The sequence below is a fragment of the Syngnathus typhle genome, linkage group LG2, assembly GCF_033458585.1.
Source record: "Syngnathus typhle isolate RoL2023-S1 ecotype Sweden linkage group LG2, RoL_Styp_1.0, whole genome shotgun sequence".
NCBI classification, from domain to species: domain Eukaryota; kingdom Metazoa; phylum Chordata; class Actinopteri; order Syngnathiformes; family Syngnathidae; genus Syngnathus; species Syngnathus typhle.
In genome coordinates, this window is record NC_083739.1 from 26,484,426 (window position 1) to 26,507,759 (window position 23,334).

Sequence of the window (23,334 nt, forward strand, 5' to 3'; positions counted from 1 at the left end):
TTACAAGTTTTATCTCGGGGGAGATTTGTCATGTCTCGTCCCCAGTTTTGCTATGTGTCTAGGTTGCCATAGTTTCTGTTCGCGTCGCCCCTCTCTTCCTGTGTCACCTAAATCGATGTAACGTGTTTTGTATTTAAGTCCTGTCTGCCCCTCGCTCACCGTCGGATCATTGCATGTGTTACTGTCATGATGTCTGTTTGCTTTCTGTTCCTGTCTTTGGTAATGTCACCCTGTCTTTTTGTTCCACGACTTTGTCGGTCAGTCCTGTTGTTGGTTTTGTTTTCTAAAAAAAAAGAAAACAAATTTTTAAAAAAAAATTAAAAAAAAAAAAATTAAAATTTTTTGTACCCATGTATAATGCGCACCCCAGATTTTAGGACAATAAATTCGTTAAATTTTGTGCACTATACACGGAAAAAAACGGTATTAAATATCATGATGTGCCAATTGTCTTGTGCGTGTTCATGGTTCGTATGCTGGAAGTGGAGGAGGTGTGCCTTCACTTTGCAGCGAACAAGAGGAGCACCTCTCCTCCTCGTCAAAAAGGTTTACACATCACCAGTCATTCTGGCGTTCTGGCGTGAGTGTGTGTCAGAGTCAGAGTCAGAGTCAGCTTTATTGTCAATTCCTTCATGCCAAGACACACAAAGAAATCGAAATTACGTTTCCTCCATCCCACGGTGACGAGACACAGTACACGAGTAACATACAAGTAAACAACGGGGGAGAGAGTTCAGGACGCCAAAAGCCTGAAGATCACAAACTTCGCCAGAGGCGAGCAGGGCTTGCATCCCACCACAGAGTCCCGGCACCATTCGTCACGGATGTAGACACGCAGTCCACCTCCTCGCGATGTTCCCCCTCGTACAATGGCCCGGTCCGCCCGATAGCACGCTAGCCGCTCCAGATGCACAGCAGTTACGCACTGTCCGTTTCATAGATCTCAGCAGGCATGTTGATGCCCAGCGATCGAACGTTCGCCCGAAGAAAGGAAGGCACGGCCGGTCGAGCTGGGTTGGCCGCCAGCCTGGCCCGGACGCCCCCGCTCTCGCTTCAGGACGGAGCAGACCAAGCGCCTTTAATGTCCCTGCTTCAAAGTCCAGATCGCCACAAAACTCGCTTCCGCCGATGTCGAGCTGAACCAGCCCACTGTACTTGTAGCACAACCCGGTGCGACGAGACGAACACACAAAACTGTCGGACAAACCCACATTAAACGACAAAACAAAACACCGTTCGGGACAGAGAGAGGCCGCTGCGTGTGCACGCGCCGCCATCTTACTTGTGGGGGGGGGGTGCGTGTGTGTGTGCATGTGTGTGTGCCCCAATGGATGGCCAACTTATCGTGGTGGGGCACTTTGCGTGTCGCCATGACCCCTGGAGCTATATCGGCAGGAGTCTGGGATTCCCTTTTCTAAAGACCACCAAAGGTGGAGGGGCCAGCTCGACTTTGACAGGTCTGCTGAGCCAGCCAATGGATAAATGACACGTCAGCAGCACGTCAGATGACGGCTCTGAAGAAGACTGGAGTATCACTTGAAACTGTCAGCAGGTAACAACTTAAATTGTTATTGTCTGAACAAAATAATCTGTTTATATATAGCGTGAGAAGCTCGATCATCCATGAGGGACTTGGAGTCGAGCCGCTGCGCTTCCATGTTGAGAGGAGTCAGATGAGCTGGCTCGGGCGTCTCAGGATGCCTAGGGGATGCTTACCCAGGGAGGAGACCCTGGGGACGACCCAGGATGCGCTGGAGAGACTGTCTCTCGTCTGGCCTGGGGACACTTTGTGATTCCAAGGAATGAGCTGGACAAAGTGGCTGGGTAAGAGAGAAGTCTGAGCGTCCCTCCTAAACTTGCTGCCCCCACGGCCCGAGCCAAGTTAATTTTCTAAATTTCAGCGACGGTTCTGTCACAATAATGCGACGCGCTACGGTGCCGCATTTGGCGATGCACTGCAGTTGCGCGATCGTACAAAATTAAGCTCCCTGCGCACTGAGGTCCACTTAAATATTGGAAAGTACATCAGGAATTTAAAATTTTTCCTAAATTTCAGCGACGGCTCTGTCACAATAATGCGACCAGCGCAGTGCGGTTACGTTGTCGGCGACGCGCTACGGTTGCATTTTGAGCGGTGCGCTGCAGTTGCTCGATCAGACAAAAATGTGCAAATGAAAAAATGCTTAAAGAAGGCTTCTTTTTTTTCTGGGAATGGATTAATTTTATTTCCATTATTTGTAATGGGAAACAGGATTCGGAATTCGAACGATTCACTTCTCGAACAGCCCTCTGGAACGGATTGTGGTCGAAAACCGAGGCTCGACTGTATGTAAATATATATGTACGTATATATATATATACATATATATATAGATAGATAGATAGATAGATAGATAGATAGATAGATAGATAGATAGATAGATAGATAGATAGATAGATAGATAGATAGATAGATAGATAGATAGATAGATAGATAGATAGATAGATAGATAGATGTATCATATATATATGTATCCCCTCCGTGAGTCGTCACCTTATCATGGTGGAGGGGTTTAAGTTAAAGTTAAAGTCCCAATGATCGTCACACACACATCTGGGTGTGGTGAAATTTGTCCTCTGCATTTAACGCATCCCCATGTGATTTTAATCCATTCCCTGGGGGAGAGGGGAGCAGTGAGCAGCAGCGATGCCGCGCTCGGGAATCAGTTGGTGATCTAACCCCCCAATTCCAACTCTTAATGCTGAGTGCCAAGCAGGGAGGAAATGGGTCCCATTTTTATAGTCTTTGGTATGACCCGGCCGGGGTTTGAACCCACAACCTTCCAGTCTCAGGGCGGACACTCTACCACTAAGCCACTGAGCTGGTTTGCGTGCCCCTATGATCCTAGGAGCCATGTTGTCTGGGGCTTCATGCCCCTGGTAGGGTCACCCATGGCAAACGGGTCCTAGGTGAGGGGCCAGACAAAGCACGGCACACACTAGCCCCTTATGACGAACAAAATAAATGGATTTCGTTTTTCCTCGCCCGGACGCGGGTCACCGAGGCCCCCCTCTGGAGCCAGGCCTGGAGGCGGGGCTCGAAGGCGAGCGTCTAATGGGCGAAGGCCCGGCCGGGCCCGGCCCGAAAAGGAAACGTGGGTTCCCCTTCCCATGGGCTCACCACCTGTGGGAGGGGCCAAAGGGGTCGGGTGCAATGTAAGCTGGGCGGCGGCCAAAGGCAGGGACCTTGGCGGTCTGATCCCTGGCTGCAGAAACTCTCTTGGGACATGGAATATCACTCTTCTGGCCGGAAAGGAGCCCGAGCTGGTGTGCGAGGCAGAAAAGTTCCGACTAGACATAGTCGGACTTGCCTCCACGCACAGTTTGGGTTCCGGTACAAGCCCTCTCGAGAGGGCTGGACTCTCTTCCACTCTGGAGTTGCCCACGGTGAGAGGCGTCGAGCAGGTGTGGGACCCTGGTATACCTATTGCCACCCGGCTGGGCGCCTGCACATTGGGGTTCACCCCGGTGAACGAGAGGGTAGCTTCCCTCTGCCTTTGGGTGGGGGGACGGGTCCTGACTGTTGTTTGTGTCTATGCACCAAACGGCAGCTAAGAGTACCCACCATTCTTGGAGTCCCTGGAGGAAGTGCTGGAGAGCGCTCCTTCTGGGGACTTTATCGTTCTACTGGGTGACTTCAATGCTCACGTGGGCAATGACAGTGAGACCTGGAAGGGCGTGATTGGGAGGAACGGCCCCCCCGATCTGAACCCGAGCGGTGTTCTATTATTGGACTTCTGTGCTCGACACGGATTTTCTATAATGAACACCAATGTTCAAACAGAAGGGTGTCCATGTGTGCACTTGGCACCAGGACACCCTAGGCCGCAGTTTGATGATCGACTTTGTAGTCGTGTCATTGGATTTGGGCCGCATGTTTTGGACACTCGGGCGAAGAGAGAGGCAGAGCTGTCAACTGATCACCACCTGGTGGTGGGTTGGCTCCAATGGTGGGGGAAGATGCCCGTCCGACCTGGCAGACCCAAACGCTCTGTGAGGGTCTGCTGGGAACGTCTGGCAGAATCCCCTGTCAGGAAGAGCTTCAACTCCCACCTCCAGCAGAGCTTTTCCCACTTCCCGGATGAGGCGGGGGACATTGAGTCTGAGCGGACCTTGTTCCGCGCCTCCATTGTTGATGCGGCGGACCGAAGCTGTGGCCGTAAGGTCATTGGTGCCTGTCGTGGCGGCAATCCCCGAACCCGCTGGTGGACACCGGCGGTAAGGGATGCCGTCAAGCTGAAGAAGGAGTCCTATCGGGCCGTTTTGGCCTGCGGGACTCCGGAGGCGGCTGACAGGTACGGGATGGCCAAGCGGAACGCGGCTTCGGTGGTTGGTGAGACAAAAACCCGGGCGTGGGAGGAGCTTGGCGAGGCCATGGAGAATGACTTCCGGACGGCTTCGAAGAAATTCTGGTCCACCATCCGGCGTCTCAGGAGGAGTAAGCAGTGCAACGTCAACACTGTTTACAGTGCTGCTGACCTCGACTCGGGACGTTGTGTGTCGGTGGGGAGAATACTTGGAAGACGTTCTCAATTCCACCTACACGCCTTCCATTGTGGAAGCAGGGCCTGACGGACTCTCCAATTTCTGGGGTCGAAGTCACTGAGGTAGTTAAAAAACTCCTCGGTGGCAAGGCCCCGGGGGTGGATGAGATCCACCCGGAGTTCTTAAGGGCTCTGGATGTTGTGGGGCTGTCATGGCTGACATGCCTCTACAACATTGCGTGGACATCGGGGACAGTGCCTCTGGATTGGCAGACTGGGGTGGTGGTTCCCCTCTTTAAGAAGGGGGACCGGAGGGTGTGTTCCAATTACTACAGGGGAATTACACTCCTCAGCCTCCCTGGTAAGGTCTGGAGAGAAGGGTCTGTCAGGACGTCGAACCTTGGATTCAAGAGGAGCAGTGTGGCTTTCGTCCTGGCCGTGGAACAGTGGACCAGCTCTTCACCCTCAGCAGGATCCTCGAGGGTGCGTGGGAGTTCGCCCAACCAGTCCAAGTGTGTTTTGTGGACTTGGGAAGTTATGTGGGGGGTGCTTCGGGAGTACGGGGTACGGAGCCAACTGATAAGGGCGGTTCGATCTCTGTATCACCGATGCCAGAGTTTGGTCTGCATTTCCGGCAGTAAGTCAGATTCGTTCCCAGTGTGGGTTGGACTCTGCCAAGGTTGCCCTTTGTCACCGATTCTGTTCATAATTTTTACGGACAGAATTTCTAGGCGCAGCCGAGGCGTTGAGGGGGTTCCGGTTTGGGGACCTCAGCATCGCGTCTCTGCTTTTTGCAGACGACGTGGTGCTGTTGGCTTCTTCAGGCCGTGATCTCCAGCTCTCACTAGAGCGGTTCGCAGCCGAGTGTGAAGCGGGCTGGATGAGGGTCAGCACCTCCAAATCCGAGTCCATGGTCCTCGATCGGAAAAGGGTGGAATGCCCTCTCCGGATCGGGGATGAAATCCTGCCCCAAGTGGAGGAGTTTAAGTATCTTGGGGTCTTGTTCACGAGTGAGGGGAGGATGGAGCGCGAGATCGACAGGCGGATCGGTGCAGCGTCGGCCGTGATGCGGACTCTGTACCGGTCCGTCGTGGTAAAGAGAGAGCTGAGCCAAAAGGCAAAGCTGTCAATTTACTGGTCGATTTACGCTCCTACCCTCACCTATGGTCAGGAGCTATGGGTCGTGACCGAAAGAACGAGATCCCGGATGCAAGCGGCCGAAATGAGTTTTCTCCGCAGGATGTTCGGGCTCTCCCTTAGAGGTAGGGTGAGAACCTTGGTCATCCGGGGAGACTCGGAGTAGAGTCGCTACTCCTCCACGTTGAGAGGAGCCAGATGAGGTGGCTCGGCCATCTCATCAGGATGCCTCCTGGGCGCCTCCCTGGGGAGATGTTCCGGGCATGTCCCACCCGTAGGAGACCCCGGGGACGACCCAGGACGCGCTGGAGAGACTATGTCTCTCAGCTGGCCTGGGAACGCTTTGGGATCCCCCGGGATGAGCTGGATGAAGTGGCTGGAGAGAGGGAAGTCTGGGAGTCCCTCCTGAAGCTGCTGCCCTCGCGACGGATAAGCGGAAAAAGATGGACGGATTGATGGATATATGTATAATATATATATATACAGTAAATGTTTGTATTATTAATTGAATGAGTTGAAAATGTATTTGAAAAGATGATTACGTAATGTACCATACGTATTTCAATTCCTTATTACATTTTTAAGTCAGTATCATTGTTAGAAAAATGTATATATATGTTATCATGCGTTCTCTAATCAATGCCTTACTGCAATATTACTGCAATATATGCTTGCTGTTTGGCCTTGCTGTTTTTATGATGTACCACAGAAGGACAGTTCCTTTCTAACAAAGACCACTTTGTTAGACAACATGCCTCATTGCTGTCTTGCACCCCAGATGAACCTCCAAGTGACCATTAAAGTCAGGGTTTTTCCTAACTATCCTTTTCGTAGGGTTAGGTTGGAATGTATACAACCAGTAATAAATAACTTAGCTTGTTGCATCCTACACAATGTCGTAAAACTTCCCTTGCTATGTTTTAACTAGAGGTCAAAGGTTTTTTCTCCTGTATCCAGTCCACTCAAACTCCTCTTCCCAGATGTTCTTATCAGTATGTAAACACCTAGTGATTTTTGCTTACGAGAAAAAGCCCACATGCTTTCCTCCCCCCTTTAGTGGTTATGTCTCACACTGTGGGTAGGGCAAATCCAAATAAAAAGAGCGGGAGTGCCTACAGATATTCAGTGTGTAGAGATTGTCTCAAGCTATCTGTACTGCACTCCTCGCGAGAAAACACTTAATATTCTGTCTCACTTGTGGTTTGTTTGCTGTTGCTCTTCTATTCACTTATTCAGTCAGCGAAATAAACCTGACAATCATGGATCAAGCAGAACGCCCAAATGCATCACAACTGTGTTTATTGAAGTTGAGGGAAATTGGTATGTAAAAGACTGGATCGCTGGCAGAGTGACTGCAGCAAGGAAGCAGCAACGAAGCAGCAACGAAGCAGCGTCAGAGCGAAGCACAGCAGGACAGGCAGATAAGTGGGTGTTGTAAGTCAGACAGTGGCGAGGCAAGCTAGCGGTCGGGGACAGGCAAGAGATGAAGTCAGACACGTAGTGGGTCGGGCAAACAGGCAAGCAGGATGTGAGGCAAAGACATGGTCAGCAACAGGCAGCGGTCGGGCAAACATTTAAGCAGGACGTAAACTGGTTAGTCAAACAGGCAGGCGAGGTCGGCAACGGGAGTCAGTTTGGTAAACAGCCAGCAAGCAAGGAAGGGTACCAATGCAGACAAACTGACAAGGGAATGGTGTTTAAATTAAGGTGTTACCGAGCCAAGAGGTGAAGGAACGAACACGTGACAGTAAGTAGCTTTCAATATATAACAGTGTATACAATACCTGAGTCTTTGACATGTCTGAGGGCTTCACTTTCAGAAAATGAGGACATGTGGCTTGGCGGGGCTTTGGCAGCATGTTGAAAACTTTTAAAGTGTACACTGCGGGTGTACACAACCAATTCTGACAGCTCTGGACTCATCACAGCTGGCTAGAGTATCAACAAACAACTGGTCACTCCCAAAATATCCTCACAATAACAAAAATAATGACATGTGTAGACCTTGTCAATCTTTTTCCTTTGATGGATACTGCTCCCAGCTTGGCTGACTTCATCGTCTGATGAGCTGAGGTCTGACGAACTTGATGTGCATTCTTCCGCTGTGCTCTCTTGCTTCCCTTTAATCAAGATTTTACCCTTAAGAACCTGCACACAAATAACCCACAATAACAATATGTTCAACCCGTAAATTTGAACAACAATAATCCTGGTAATTTTCAGTGGGGTGTGTTTTATCCAAAGGTGTCAGAAACTTGTCAGGAAAAATCCCTATAAACTGATATATTTGATTATAACACCCATATTAACCAATTCATTGCAAATCCATGAATTGAACCATTTTCATTATGTGTTGTTTAATTTAATTTGTTGTTTAAAACAGAACAGCACTTGCCCGCTGAAGGCCACTCCCCCTTCACACGAGCTGCCCCTGTGCCTCTCCGCCGACAGCGTGAGGAGGGTGCTTGCCGCTATCAACATCGGTAAGGCGGCGGGCCCTGACAACATCCCGGGTCGAGCGCTGAAGGACTGCGCTGGTGAGCTGACGGATGTCTTCACAGACATCTTTAACACTTCCCTGCAGCAGGCCATCGTCCCGTCATGTTTCAAAGCTGCCACCATCGTACCTGTGCCGAAGAAACCCGCTCCGTCCTGCTTCAATGACTACCGCCCCGTGGCACTTACGCCCATCATCATGAAGTGCTTTGAGCGGCTTGTCATGGAGCACATCCGATCCGTTCTCCCCCCCACCATTGACCCCTTCCAGTTTGCGTACCGAGCCAAACGGTCCTCTGAGGATGCCATCTGCTCTGCCCTCCACTCGGCCCTCACCCACCTGGAGAGAAGGGACTCGTATGTGAGATTGCTTCTTTGTGGACTTCAGTTCTGCCTTCAACACCATTGTGCCACAACGCCTCATCAGCAAATTTGACACGCTGGGCCTAAGTACCTACCTCTGCAACTGGCTACTGGACTTCCTCTGTCAGAGGCCACAGGTAGTACGTGTTGGCAACAAAATTTCCGCCAGCATCACGCTGAGCACGGGGGCCCCCCAAGGCTGTGTGCTCAGTCCGCTGCTCTTCACCTCCTGACGCATGACTGCACTGCAACCTACAGCGACAACCGTATAGTGAAGTTTGCTGACGACACGACTCTGGTGGGTCTCATCACCAAGGGAGACGAGACTCAATACAGGCTGGAGGTTGACCTTCTGACCACGTGGTGCAGGGACAACAACCTCCTGCTGAACGTCGACAAGACCAAGGAGATTGTTGTGGACTTCCGGAAGGGTCACACCCAACACCTGCTGCTGACCATCGACGGTGCTGTGGTGGAGAGAGTGAGCAGCGCCAAGTTCCTGGGGGTGCACGTCAGTGAGGATCTCTCCTGGTCCACCAACACCGCATCACTGACAAAGAAAGCCCAGCGCCGCCTGTACTTCCTGCGGAAACTCAGGCGAGCGAGCGCCCCTCCGGCCGTCATGACTACATTTTACCGCGGCACCATTGAGAGCGTCCTCTCCAGCTGTATTGCTGTTTGGGGTGGCGGCTGCACTGACTACAACTTGAAGGCCCTGCAGCGCATAGTGAACACGGCTGGTAAGATTATTGGTGCTTCGCTCCCCTCCTTGAAGGACATTTACGCCTCCCATCTCACCCGCAAGGCGACCACGATTGTGAGTGATGTGAGTCACCCCGCTCACTCTTTGTTCGAGCTTCTGCTCTCTGGGAAGAGGTACAGAAGCCTGCGCTCCCGCACCACCAGACTCTCAAACAGCTTCATACTCCAGGCTGTCAGGATCCTGAACTCGCTTCCCCGTTCTGCGTAGCGTCCTGTACTTTTACTGTCTGTATGCACACTGGCTTTTATTCATTGTGTTATCTATTTATTTATTATTTATTGTTACTCTTATTATTTATTGTTCGTGCCTTCTTGTTTTTTATATTGCGTCGTTTACTTGTATGTCTGTCGTGTCACCGTGGAATAGGGAAAACGTAATTTCGATCTCTTTGTGTGTCTCGGCATGTGAAGATGTTGACAATAAAGCAGACTTTGACTTTTTTTTACTTTGACAATTTCCCTAGCTGAAGCTAACAACATGAGGCTTCCATTGTAATGTCGAGCATTTGCCACTCATGTTTTTTTTCTTTTGACACACAACGTTCTGTTTCTGCTGGGTTTTTGGGTGAAGATGTGCTTTGGGACATTTCTGGCAGCTGTGAGTCCGAAATTTGCATTGCTCTAGTCAGGCCAGTTTCCGAAGGTAGATAGTGGTCCCACAGACCATTGACCGGCAAGCTGTTCTGTCACATATGCTCTGTAAAACTTTGGCCTGGGGATTATGAATAATGAGGTTTCGGGGTCTCCAAACATGCTCATTGCTTGTCAAAAATATTAGGAATTATTAATAGTAGGAAAAAGTATATGTTTAAAGTATATAATTCATTCTACTGACCACAAACACTGCTCTGTTCGTGAAAAAGATACTTATTTGCGCTATTTAAGTTCTTGGGACTCATTGTTTGAAAAATCACAGACTTGAAGAACACCTGGGAATTTCATTCGGTATAAGTGTATTGTTGGCTAATTTTAACTGTAACTTGTCAGCAAATTAGAGAAGAGGATACTCAGAGTAGCAGAATAAATGAAAATTACGCTAAAGTTCAGGAGCAAAATAATATTAAACGCGTAAAATGAAATTTTTTAATGCCTAAACATTTAATTGGCTACCGTTTTTTTCCATGTATAATGCGCAAAATTTAACTAATTTATTGTCCTAAAATCTGGGGTGCGCATTATACATGGGTACAAAAACAAAAACCTTTTTTTTTTTTTTAAAATCCGGATATCATACGGAGGCCGCCATTACAGATGCGCTTTCTTCTCTGCTGTTCACTTCAAACACGCTCCATACGAACACAATGCTCTCGTATCAGACGCTTGCTAGATCACCTGCTCGTTTGCTGTCACAAGGTACCCTATACAAATCCGAAACATTTCTTCGGTATTGAGTATGCTAGCGCATGCGCAGTGATACTGACCGGCAGAATAACATCCGGTTGTTCCCAAAGATGATCTTTTTTCTGAAATAATTTTACGTTCACGGACTTAAGTAGGAGTAGAGAGTGAGCAGCGCCAAGTTCCTGGGGGTGCACATCAGTGAGGATCTCTCCTGGTCCACCAACACCGCATCACTGGCAAAGAAAGCCCAGCGCCGCCTGTACTTCCTGCGGAAACTCAGGCGAGCGAGCGCTCCTCCGGCCGTCATGACTGCATTTTACCGCGGCACCATTGAGAGCGTCCTCTCCAGCTGTATTGCTGTTTGGGGTGGCGGCTGCACTGACTACAACTTGAAGGCCCTGCAGCGCATATAGTGAACACTGCTGGTAAGATTGCTGGTGCTTCGCTCCCCTCCTTGAAGGACATTTACACCTCCCATCTCACCCGCAAGGCGACCACGATTGTGAGTGATGCGAGTCACCCCGCTCACTCTTTGTTCGAGCTTCTGCCTTCTGGGAAGAGGTACAGAAGCCTGCGCTCCCGCACCACCAGACTCTCCAACAGCTTCATACTCCAGGCTGTTAGGATCCTGAACTCGCTCCCCCGTTCTGCGTAGCGTCCTGTACTTTTACTGTCTGTACTGTCTGTATGCACACTGGCTCTTATTTGTTGTGTTATCTGTTTATTTATTATTTATTATTACTCTTATTATTTATTGTTTGTGCCTTTTTGTTTATGATGTTTTTTTACTTTTGCGCTATGCTTGCTGGCTCCGTTTTGCTCCTCTTATTTATTGTGTTATCTGTTTATTTATTATTTATTCATCACTCTTACTATTGATTGTTTGAATTTTTGCCTTCTTGTTTTTATATTGTGTCGCGTACTTGTATGTCTATCGTGTTATGTGTCTCGTCACCGTGGGATAGAGAAAAACGTAATTTCGGTCTCTTTGTGTGTTGTGACGTGGAGAGATTGACAATAAAGCTGACTTTGACTTTGAGTCAAAATTTGGGTGCGTATTATACATGGGTACAGGCTTTTTTCCAGCATCGACATGCCATTTTTAGGGTGCGTATTATACATGGGGGCGCATTATACATGGAAAAAAACGGTAATCATTTGCAAATAAAGTGGGTCCTCCATTCATAGTTATAAAATGAAACAGCTTGATTATGTCTGTGTATGTTCTTCTTTGTGGGTTTTTAGCTTGTATTTTTTATCTTTTTATTTTATTTATTTTTTATTTTTTTATTTTTTGCAATGATCGGTTGGCACTTTTTAAATTTCGTTTATGTGTTACATGTGTGACAATGACAATAAAGAGCTATTCTATTCTTAGCTGGAAGTCAGGTGACGCAGGAACGTGACATGGCCTACACCCTTTTGCCAGTTTGCCTGTATGACCTGTCAAGTAACGTGGTGGATGGGGAGAACAGATGGTGCAAAATGTGAGTATTGGATTGTTCCCAGGAATAAATTGGCATTGCTGAAATTCCAAATTTTTCCAGGAGATGGTCCCAAACCGTTACATGAGACCAAAGAGTCAGAGTCAGCTTTATTGTCAATTCCTTCATGCCAAGACACACAAAGAAATCGAAATTACGTTTCCCCTATCCCACGGTGGCGAGACACAGTACACAATAAACATACAAGTAAACAACGCAAAATAAAAACAAGCAGGCACAAACAATGAACAATAAGAGTGATAATAAATAATAAATAAACAAATAACACAGTGAATAAGAGGAGCAAAATGGAGCAAGAGCGCACAGCAGACAGTCAGAACAAAGCGCAAAACTACAGGACGCCACGCAGACGGGGGGAGAGAGTTCAGGACCCTAACAGCCTGGAGATCACAAACTCCGCCAGTGGCGAGCAGTGCTCGCATACCACCACAGAGTCCCGGCACCCTCCGTCACGGATGTAGACGCATATCCCACCTCCTCGCGACTTTCCCCCTCGTAAAATGGCCCGGTCCGCCCGATAGGACGCTAGCCGCTCTAGATGCACAGCAGAGTCCGGAATGATGACGGTCAACCAAGTCCCAGTGAACACGAGCGCACAGCAGTTACGCGCTGTCCGGTTTGTAGATCTCTGCAGGCGAAAGCAAACCATGTTGATGTCCAGCGACCGAACATTCGCCAGAAGAATGGAAGGCACGGCCGGGCGAGCTGGGTTGGCCGCCAGCCTGGCCCGGACGCCCCCGCTCTCGCCCTTCTTCAGCTTCCTCGCACACCGCTTCAGACGCTTCCCAACCGGGGGAGGAATAGCAGGCGAGTCCGGCGACGCTTCAGGACGGAGCAGACGAGCGCCTTTAATGTCCCCGCTTCAAAGTCCAGAACGCCACAAAACTTGCTTTCGCCGTTGTCGAGCAGAACCAGCCCGCTGCACTTGTAACACAACCCAGTACGACGAGACGAACACACAAAACTGTCGGACAAACTCACATTAAACAACAAAACAAAACACCGTTCGGGACAGAGAGAGGCCGCTGCGTGTGCACGCCATCTTACTTCCAAGTTGGGCAAGACAAGCTGAACGAGCAAAAATAGAGATAAACAGAATAACACGGGGTCTGTTTTGGGTCATGCACGGAAGCACAAATGTGTTTTTTTATTTTTTATTTTATTTTCTCTGCTTGGCTAAGTATATTCTGTGACAGCTTAAAGCAATATTATCACTTAATTGGACCAAGGTGCCCACTACTATGAATATGGTGGTGTGTTAAAAGATGTTTAAAGGATTGATTCAAATGTTGGGATTTTTTATTTTATTTTCTTTGCTTGGCTAAATTATATTCTGTAACATCTTAAAGCAATATTATCACTTAATTGGACCAAGGTGCCCACTACTATGAATATGGTGGTGTGTTAAAAGATGTTTAAAAGATTGATTCAAATGTTTGGATTTTTGATTTTATGTTTTATTGAAATGTAACATTGAAGTGTTATTTTCATAAAAAGGGAAGTGAAGAAAAGAGGAAGTGGGAGGCTTACCAGGGCTATATTTTTGGTGGAAGATGGTGCGTGGGAAAAATGAAGAGCGGAAACAGCTGGTGTATAAGCGTGGGAAACTGGGCAATCCTATCCTATGGAAAGTATAGGTGCCTGTAAAGGGGGGGGGGGCAGAGAAGTCTATAAAAAGACCGCCACAGGCAGCTACGGGGCTTCTCTCTCCCGAAGAGCATTAATACGTGAAAGAACCCGTACGAGTTCCAATACTTTTTCCAAGCCTCAGGAATCTTAGTGTGAGACGCAAGATCGCTTGCCTGGATTAACTTGGATTTACTCAAAGAATTGCATGAGGAATTAGGTGAGGGGAACGGCTTTTTCTGTATTTACGCAAGGGTGAGGACACCCATCGGGTAGTCGGTCCTCTCAAGGCCAACCTATTTCCCAAATTGGAATTTCAGAAATGAAATCGAACTGATCACTTGACTTTATTTCGATCAAAAAATAGCACACAAATGCTAGCTACCTTTTCCGTCTTTTCTGATTTATGTTTTATAATCAAAAGGACTCCGGGATTGAATGATTTTATTTGCACGGGTATCAGTGAGTGAAATTGTTCAGTTTTTTGGAGGAATTAAGATTTGTAATTCTATTTCATGCTTCTTCAATAAATGTGGTTTATATACTCATTTAATTCGTTGTGCGCTAATTTGTATGGTATATGCAATTGATTGTTTGTTGTTGTTTTGACAATTTGATTCATTGACAGGTGGTTATTATGGTATAAAATCGTACCGTAATAAATAAAATTAACGAAAGTAACGAAATTAAATTTGATTATTCGGATTATTGTTAGAGTTAAAATTTGTTTAATTGTCCGTTGGTCGCAGGCCCATCCTGTATTTGTCGGGCTGCGTCAAAGTCTAAATCGGACAATTGAAGAATTAAATTGGCTTCAAAATTATTTGAAGGATCAGTTCATCTCGTTAAATATTCAACTTGTTCAAATATTTGCTTCACTTGAGTTAGATAATGAAGGTGTTTAAATTAGATTATTCTGATTATTGTTAGAGTTAAAATTTATTTAATTGTCCGTTGGTCGCGGGCCTGTCCCGTATTTGTCGGGCCGCGTCAAAGTCTAAATTGGACAATTGAAGAATTAAATTGTCTTCAAAATTATTTGAAGGATAATTATAATTCGTTTAAAACATTTTGATTTGTTTTAAGAGGAATATTATTTGTTTAAACAATCGAGTTGGTTGAAGGATTTCAACGGTTAAGAGTTTATATATAGTTTTAGAATGAATGATTAATGTATTAAATTTCTTCTCAAATACTATTATTGTCATACTTCTATTAATTCGATCCTTCATCGAATAAAGACAAGTAGGCTCGCTACTTCAGCAACAAAGTAGAGCAGACCCATATAAATAGTTACTTCGGCAAAACTAGTGCAAGGGTGCGCTAGACCAACGAATCCCTGAGGTCTTAACAAAGACATCTAAAAATATCCGGAACATAACAAAAGCCTCAAACAACAGAAGGGAGCCATCCTTATGGCGCGGTTATTCTGACGACTTGCCTCGAATTGGGTTACTCGGCTCGCGCGTCGTTTGATTTGAGAGGGATTGGCGCCATAAAGAGATTAGATTGATTCTGTTAGAATTAATTTAACTCGGGTGGTCAGAGACGGACGAGTCCCTTCACCCCGGCTTATCAAACCGTTTAATGGGAAGCCGGTCACTTTGATAAAAAGTGCACGTTTGACAGCCCCTATGAGCCACAGTGCCTGTTACTTTTTTGCCAATAATTGAGTAAAGCAATCAAATTTGAACCACGTCTTCCCTCCTGTGTTCTGACCGACACCCGGGGGCGAAAAGAGCATAACCATCAGAGCCAACCCCCGATACAGTCCTCAGGCTCCCCAACAATAGCGGTAGCAGTTTGCATTATTTTATTGCAATGTTTTTCCTTATTCTGATTTGTTTCAAGACTACAGTTACAGTTAGACTTCACTTTGATAGTTAATGCAGTTATTGCAATTTTGTTTTTTTATCACAGTAGATTGGTTTATTTACATTTCAAAAACCAGAAGCCATTCATTTACAAATGTGATTGCCCTTTAGTTTACATATTTAAACAAATATTAAGATGTGATAGACAGTTTACGCATGATTTGAAGAAGGCAAAATAATATGCTTTTTCTCTCGAATATATTGTTGTAATCATTTGTTTCAGATGTAATTATTTTCTGTATAAAAATTAAATCTGGTGTTCAAAAAGTCTTTTTTCAAACTTGAGTCTTTGAAAAGAGGGGGTCGTCTTATAATCAGGGTCGTCTTATATTCGGGCCAATACGGTATTAGACTATAGTGTCTCTTTAGGTTGAAATCCTCAAACAAGACAACTGTCTCTATACAATTGCCTTGATTTTCAGTGAAAAAGTATTGTAATTCCCATTTCTTGTGAAAGCGATGGCTCTCAATGTCAACTTTCCTCGTTTTCTTTGCAGTCGCCATGGCAGAAATGAGGGAAGAGGGGCGGTGCTGCCACCTTTTGGTAATAGGAGGAATTACAGTTTCAAGTTTCATGATTTTTTTTATTCAGTTTGACAGTGCAGGCGAGCCATAAATACCCTTTTCTTCCATGTATAATGCGCCCCCATGTATAATACGCACCCTAAAAATGGCATGTCGATGCTGGAAAAAAGCCTGTACCCATGTATAATACGCACACAAACTTTTTTTTTAAGTCCCAATGATCGTCACACACGCATCTGGGTGTGGTGAAATTTGTCCTCTGCATTTGACCCATCCCCGTGTGATTTTGATCCATCCCCTGGGGGAGAGGGGAGCAGTGAGCAGCAGCGGCGCCGTGCTCGGGAATCATTTGGTGATCTAACCCCCCAATTCCAACCCTTAATGCTGAGTGCCAAGCAGGGAGGCAATGGGTCCCATTTTTATAGTCTTTGGTATGGTCTTAACTAGGCTGGATGTATTTTTTTTGTTGGGGTTGATTTCTCCGACTGCCCGTAAAGGCACCACCGCGATCAGTTCGTTTAAAATGAAAAGAGGAAAGTGACGTGCGGACATGTGAAAAAGGCGGCTCTGTATGGGAGAGAAGTTGAAGAGGAATAGAAACACCCTTGGAAACCAAAACTTGCCCCTCGTCGTGACTCGGAGCCGCAACAAATGTTTCAGATTTGTGTAGGGTACACTGTGACAGCAGGTGATCGAGCAAGCGTCTGATACGAGAGCATTGCGTTCGTATGGAGCGTGTTTGAAGTGAACAGCAGAAACAAAAGGAACAAGGCAAAGTGTTGTGAAATACAATATTACCTGTAATACGCATTTTGTTATTTGCTGATTGTATTAAACTATCACATTCATTGTCAGTCAAGAAGAGGACTATTCGCATCGGATCTATGGTGCGCATGCGCAGTGATACTGCCTCCGTATGACGTCCAGTCCGCGATGGAGATTAAAAAACAAACAATATTTGACAATAACACAGGTTTCTGTTCCTGTCTTTGGTAATGTCACCCTGTCTTTTTGTTCCACGTCTTTGTCGGTCAGTCCTGTTGTTGGTTTTAAAGAGAAATGTACTTTCGGCAGTTTGGAAACACATTTGATTAAGGCTGCGTTAGACACATATAATCATATCAATATAATTTCTAGTAGTAGTGTGGTCGCTCAATAAGTGGGAAGGAATGTGCAGACTACATGAATTTGTTTTCTTCAAAGTATTGTGGAACAGGATGTCCAGAAAGGTAGGATATCTCAAGGCCGATGGGGAACGCGAAAAACAACTCGTCTTTGTGGTCCAGACACCTGTGCTGAGCAGGGGAAAACCCAAACGAGGAGGAGATGACCATCGACCATCGACCAATCACCACACAATAATTTGCATGCTTGAATATTCATATTGTGTTTCTTTAAAACTAGGCAACCCGGAAGAATGTGTCGTCTTTTCTGGTCACGAAGGCACACGAGTTTTTGTGTTAAGGACCCGAGACCCAGGCGCCTGTATTAGCTTGCTTTGTCAGGATTAAACAATTGGTAAATTCGGCCTAATTGATCTACTGGTCTTCTCTTTGACAGAACGAACTCGCAAAATTGTTAGGTGCGACAGTTTGTGGATTTGGACATAACAATTCTTGTGTTAAGTGTTGATCGCAATTTGGAGTCAGATCAATAGCTAAAATCCGTATCCTAACAGTTTTGTTAGAGAGTTATGTTATTTTACCAAGTCTGAGTTTTGAGTTCCTCCAATGAACCCTGGTCCAAGCTGCACTTGGTCGCCCTGCTCCTTTCCACACTCCATCCGTGACAAGATTTTCTTCAAAAATGGTTGTACCATAATTTTCTTACCAAAAAAAATATATATATATATATATATATATATATATATATATATATATATATATATATATATATATATATATATATATTTTTTTTTTTTTTTTTTAAAGAATTTGTACCCATGTATAATGCGGACCCCAGATTTTAGGACAATAAATTAGTTAAACTTTGCGCATTATACATGGAAAAAAACGGTAATACATCATAAGACCGTAGCTGCGGGCCGTATGAAATCTGACCGGGGGCCGGATTTGGACATGCCTGGCATATATCATGTGAGTGGGTAACTCCTTTCTTCCTCGGTCTACAGCCTCTCTCGCGGTGTATTCTTTCGCCGCGCGCACCAACTAGTTCCCGCGTGCGTTACGAATCTTACAACACCTTTACAACGCTTACGACGCAAAACCGCTTAGGTCGAAAAAAGGCTTTAAATATATGAGACGTGTCGTAAACACGAAACAACATAACTCGAGACTGTTGTAAACATAGGACCCCTTATACTGCATATATTTTACATCATGTAAAATAGTTTCTAAGTCAATTGGTCAAATACTGCATATATTTTATCATGTGAAATAGTTTTAAAGTCAATTGGACAGCTGATTGTACAATCTATTAGTGATAACACTAGTGCATTTTTGAAGGTCTGCAGGTGGATAATTTGAGTTTGGCCTTAATTTTATGAATAAAAGGAGGCGGATACTGTTGGAGAAGTACAGAGAGGGTCAAAAAGAGCTGTATTGTGTCTTTATAGAGCTGGAGAAAGCATATGACAGTGTGCCCAGAGAGGAACTGTGTTATTTTAGGAGGAGGTCTGGAGTGGCAGAAAAATTATGAGAGAGTGGTACAGGATATGTACGAAAGCTGCAAGACAGGAGTGAGATGTGCTGTAGGGATGAAAGAGAAGTTCAAGGTGGAGGTGGGACTGCATCAAGGATCAGCTCTGAGCCCCTTCTTGTTTGCTATGGTGATGCACAGGCTGACAGATGAGGTCAGACAGGAATCTCCATGGACCATGATCACAGATGACATTTTGATCTGTAGTGAGAGTAGGGAGCAAGTGGAGGGAAATCTAGAGATGTGGAGGTATGCCCTGGAAAGGAGAGGAATTAAGATTTGCAGAAATAAGACAGAATACATGTGTGTGAATGAGAGGGATCCAAATGGAATGATGAGGCTACGGGGAATAGAGATCCAGAAGGTAGAGGATTTTAAGTACTTAGGGTCAACAGTCTAGAGCAATGGAGAATGTGGAAAAGAGGTGACGATGCGCATACAAACAGGGTGGAATGGGTGGAGAACAGTATCAGGGGTGATGTGGGATAAAAGAGTATCAACAAAAATGAAGGGAAAGGTGTAGAAGACAGTGGTGAGACCAGCGATGCTGTATGGTTTAGAGACAGTGGCACTGAGGAAAAGACAGACAGCAGAGCTGGAGGTGGCAGAGATGAAGATGGCGAGGTTCTCTTTGGCAGTGATGCGGTTGGATGGGATCAGGAACAAGTGCATCAGAGGGACAGCACGTGTCAAGTGTTTCAGAGATAAAGCCAGAAAGGTCAAACTGAGATGGTTCGGACATGTACAGAGGAGGGATAGTGAATATATTGGTAAAAGGATGCTGAGAATGGAACCACCAGGCAGGTGGTCAAGACCAAAGAGGAGATTCATGGATGATGTGAAAGAGGACATGAGGTAGGTGGGGTGAAAGAAAATGATTCACAGGATAGGGTGACATTGTTCGCTGTGGCGACCCCTGAGGGGATAAGCCGAAAGGAAAAGGAGAAGAAAAGGAGGAGGATTTATTGGTAATTGGACATTCTATTATTTTTAAACGTTCTTTTTATTGAGTGTTATCTGCACCTATGATATCAAAAAGGGTTTGTGGCTACCAGGGGTTTTCTTTTGCCCTGAAGACAGACGGTCAAAATGGCTTGCTGACACCTGATTTAGCTTTGAATTTATACAGCTTTATACTACATTTAATGTATAGCATTGGGTTTTCAACTTGGCTTTTTTTCAGCTACATAACATACTTCCGGTGAAGGCAGGGTGTTGGAATCGAGGCCATCGATGGGCTTGGTAAGCAGTTTGTCTCCAAGGATGTTCTGCAGGTGTCGAGCCATCACTGACTGCTGCTCCGCTGAGCAGTGGTTCTCCAAGGAAAGGATGAGAGGGTATGCCGATGCCTAAATCATGATATGTATAGTGGGAAATCAAAGATCAGAAGAAACATAAAAAGCAGTAAGTCATAGAAAATGCAATTCAAAAGTGCTTCACACTTTACCCTGGCTGGCAACCGGTTCAGGGTGTCCCCCACCTACTGCCCGACGACTGCTTCTCCTCACGGGGGTCGTGGGCGTCCCGCTACCTATCCCAGCAGTCATCGGGCAGTAAACAGGGGACACCTGAACTGGTTGCCAGCCAACCGCAGGGCACACAGAGACGAACAACCATCCACACTTGCACTCACAATTTGGAATACTCTATCGGCCTACCGTGCATGTTTTTGAAATGTGGGACGAAACTGGAGCGCAGGGAGAACATGCAAACTCCACACAGGGAAAGCCGGAGGCTACATGTATATATATATATATACACAGTGGAGCCTCGGTTTTCGAACACAATCTGTTCCAGAAGGCTGTTCAAGAAGTGAATCGTTCGAATTCAGAATCATATTTTCCCATTAGAAATAATGGAAAAAAAACGAATCCGTTCCAAGCCCGGAAAACCCCCGTCTTTTTTAAGCATTTGTTCATTTGCGCGTTTTTGTCCAGTCGCGCAACTGCAGCGCACCGCCGGACGCGCAACCGTAGCGTGTCGCCAACCACGCAACTGCACCGCGCTGGTCGCATTATTGTAACAGAGCCGTAGCTAAAATTTAGAAAATATTTTTAAAGTCCTGATGTACTTTCTAAAATTTAAGTGGACCAGGACCTTAATATATATATATATATATATAAAAGGACAAACCAAACAGTCCACCGTTGCCACTGTTTGGTTTGTCCTTTATGAGCCTTTTTAACAAACCCAGCATTGTTTTTCCAAGTATTAGTATTAGTGTTAGTGTTTTGCCCTTACCTTAAATGCATATTCATTGATTGTCTCTATGACTTCAACAAAAGTCACTTTGGAGGTGAGAGTGTAGCCATGGTAGATTACTGGCTGTCCTTTATCTCCATCCCAACAGTCCAACTCCACACAACGACAACCATGTTTCAGGGCTCTAAAATAAAACAGGCATCTTACTAAGTTACTAGTATAACTAATGAAATGTGCCTTTAGATTTTATTTAGCAGTTTATCAAAATCTGTGCATTTCAAAAGTATAATGCAATACAGGAGGACCTCTACTCCTGGTTGACACTCACAAGATAGAGTTAAGAAAGCTGGCTGTGCTGTTGTATGCCGCAGTCCCGCCCCCAAAGCCCGCAAGGCTATTTGCTAAGTTTACCATAAACAAAAAGGTCTCCTCGCAAAAATAAATTTTACCTCGCTCTGTATCTGTATTCCCCATTGTGTTTTTTTTTTAAACTCTGGCTGCATTTGCTCATAGTACTACATGCGCATGCGTGCGACAGCAGTCTGCCACTTAGATACACATAAAAACTGGATGGGTGGGTAGGTGGGAAGGTAGGTGGGTCAGTGGGGTTGGGTAGGTAGGTTTGTAGGTAGGTGGGTCGGTAGGGTAGGTAGGTACCTAATCGATCCCAGAGAGAAATTCAGTGTATGGCAGTATCCATACCCAAGAGCAGGCACATTAAAGAGAGAATAAAAAGAGCATAACAGATATGTAGAAGATTCTTAAGAATGTCATGCACCAGTCATATATAGTATAAATAAATTAACAGACAAAAAATAAACATCAATCATGTTACATACATATGTCAAATATTAACCCAGAAGCATGTCCATGATCCATGACTTAAAAAGTCTCACGGAGAAATGATCTATCCGTGGAGCAGGACGGCGTCAGTAGCCTGTCACTGAAGCTTTTCCTCTGCTTAGAGATGGTGCTATGCAGTGGGTTGATGGGTTTGGCCATGATGCACAGCAGCCTAGCCAGAGCCCATTGATCTGCCACAGATGTCAGACCAGGCAGCTCTCTGCCCACAACAGAACCCGCCTTCCTCAGCAGTTTGTCCAGGCAGGATGCATTCCTCTTCTTCCACCGCAAAAGAGAGGGCACTCTCCACACAACAGATTAATAAAATATCCATAGCATCACACTGCAGACATTGAAGTTTGCCAGCTGCCTGAGGAAGTGCGGCATTGTCCTTTCCTGCACAAAGTGTCCATGTGAGCAGACCAGTGCGTCAAGGGGGTGGAAGCAGTCCCCCGGAGACCTCTGTGGCGGCCCACTCTGTTGAGGAATCAAGAATTTTCACCAAATCAGTGTGATAAACCCAGTGGGTTAAGAAGGACTGGGAGAGTTATCAAGGCCCCACAAAGGTTAATTGAACCACTCTGTAAGACCACTCTGTTCAGGGCTGACTGTATCACTGGTGACACCAGGACTGAATGCAGTGTGAATCCACTTAATGCCTTGGCGGCGGCTAGGAAATGTGTCCATAAAGGTTATAAATGGAATCAGTGACAAAGGAAAACCTTGGAGGAGTCCAACCCTCAATTGGAACAAATCTGACTTCCCGTCAGAAATGCAGACCAAACTTTGACAACTTTTATAGGGAGCGAACCGACCTTATTAAGGTGTTTGGTGTCCCATACTCCCGAAGAACCCCCCACGGAACTCTCTGGGGAATACGGTCGAACACCTCCAAGTCCACACAACACATGTAGACTGGTTAGACCAACTTGCATGCACCCTTAAGGACCCTGCAGACGGTGTAGCGCTGGTTCACTGTTCCACGGCCAGGACCAAAACCATGTTGCTCAACCTAATTCCGATATTCCACCTCCCGATGAACCTTGTTTTTATTTTTATTCTAATTGACTAAGGATAGAGGGATGGACCGGTGAAGGAAGCCCTTTTAAAATAATGAGAATGGACACTGAGAAAGAATGGAGATATGAGGATGGAAGGATTCCCAGGTCGCGGACAAAGTTGGAGGATGGACTGACAAAATCTTGTAAATGCCTACTCTCTTTTTTACATCACATTTTGTGTTGACTTGGGTTGTCTTTATGAGATTTTCAAATTGGATTGGAGCTGAAACATTTATATATAATTTTCGGACTATACGTCGCTCCGGAGTACATCAGCCATAAAATGCCCAAAAAAGTGAAAGAAAACATATATAAGTCGCTCCGGAGTATAAGTCGCATTTTGGGGGGCAATCTATCCGACAAAATCCAACACCAAGAACAGTCATGAACGGGCAACAACAGGCTAAACGAAAGGTAT

At 45.9% G+C, this 23,334-nt stretch overlaps 1 protein-coding gene across 6 annotated transcripts in view; it reads right to left on the reverse strand.

Annotated features, from left to right (window-relative positions):
• Positions 1-23,334, reverse strand: part of LOC133142595 (1-phosphatidylinositol 4,5-bisphosphate phosphodiesterase delta-3-A-like) — a 94,944-nt gene that overhangs the window by 32,121 nt on the left and 39,489 nt on the right. For all 6 annotated transcript variants that reach the window (XR_009710225.1, XM_061263959.1, XM_061263920.1 and 3 more), the window contains 4 exons: positions 21,052-21,196; positions 20,007-20,159; positions 7,665-7,808; positions 7,445-7,592 (listed from right to left, as the gene is read on the reverse strand). Coding sequence is in view for 5 of the 6 variants with exons in the window: in XM_061263959.1 (XP_061119943.1) it covers positions 7,445-7,592; positions 7,665-7,808; positions 20,007-20,159; positions 21,052-21,196 (590 nt within the window). In the remaining variant the exon portion in view is untranslated. The remainder of the gene's footprint in view (positions 1-7,444; positions 7,593-7,664; positions 7,809-20,006; positions 20,160-21,051; positions 21,197-23,334) is intronic.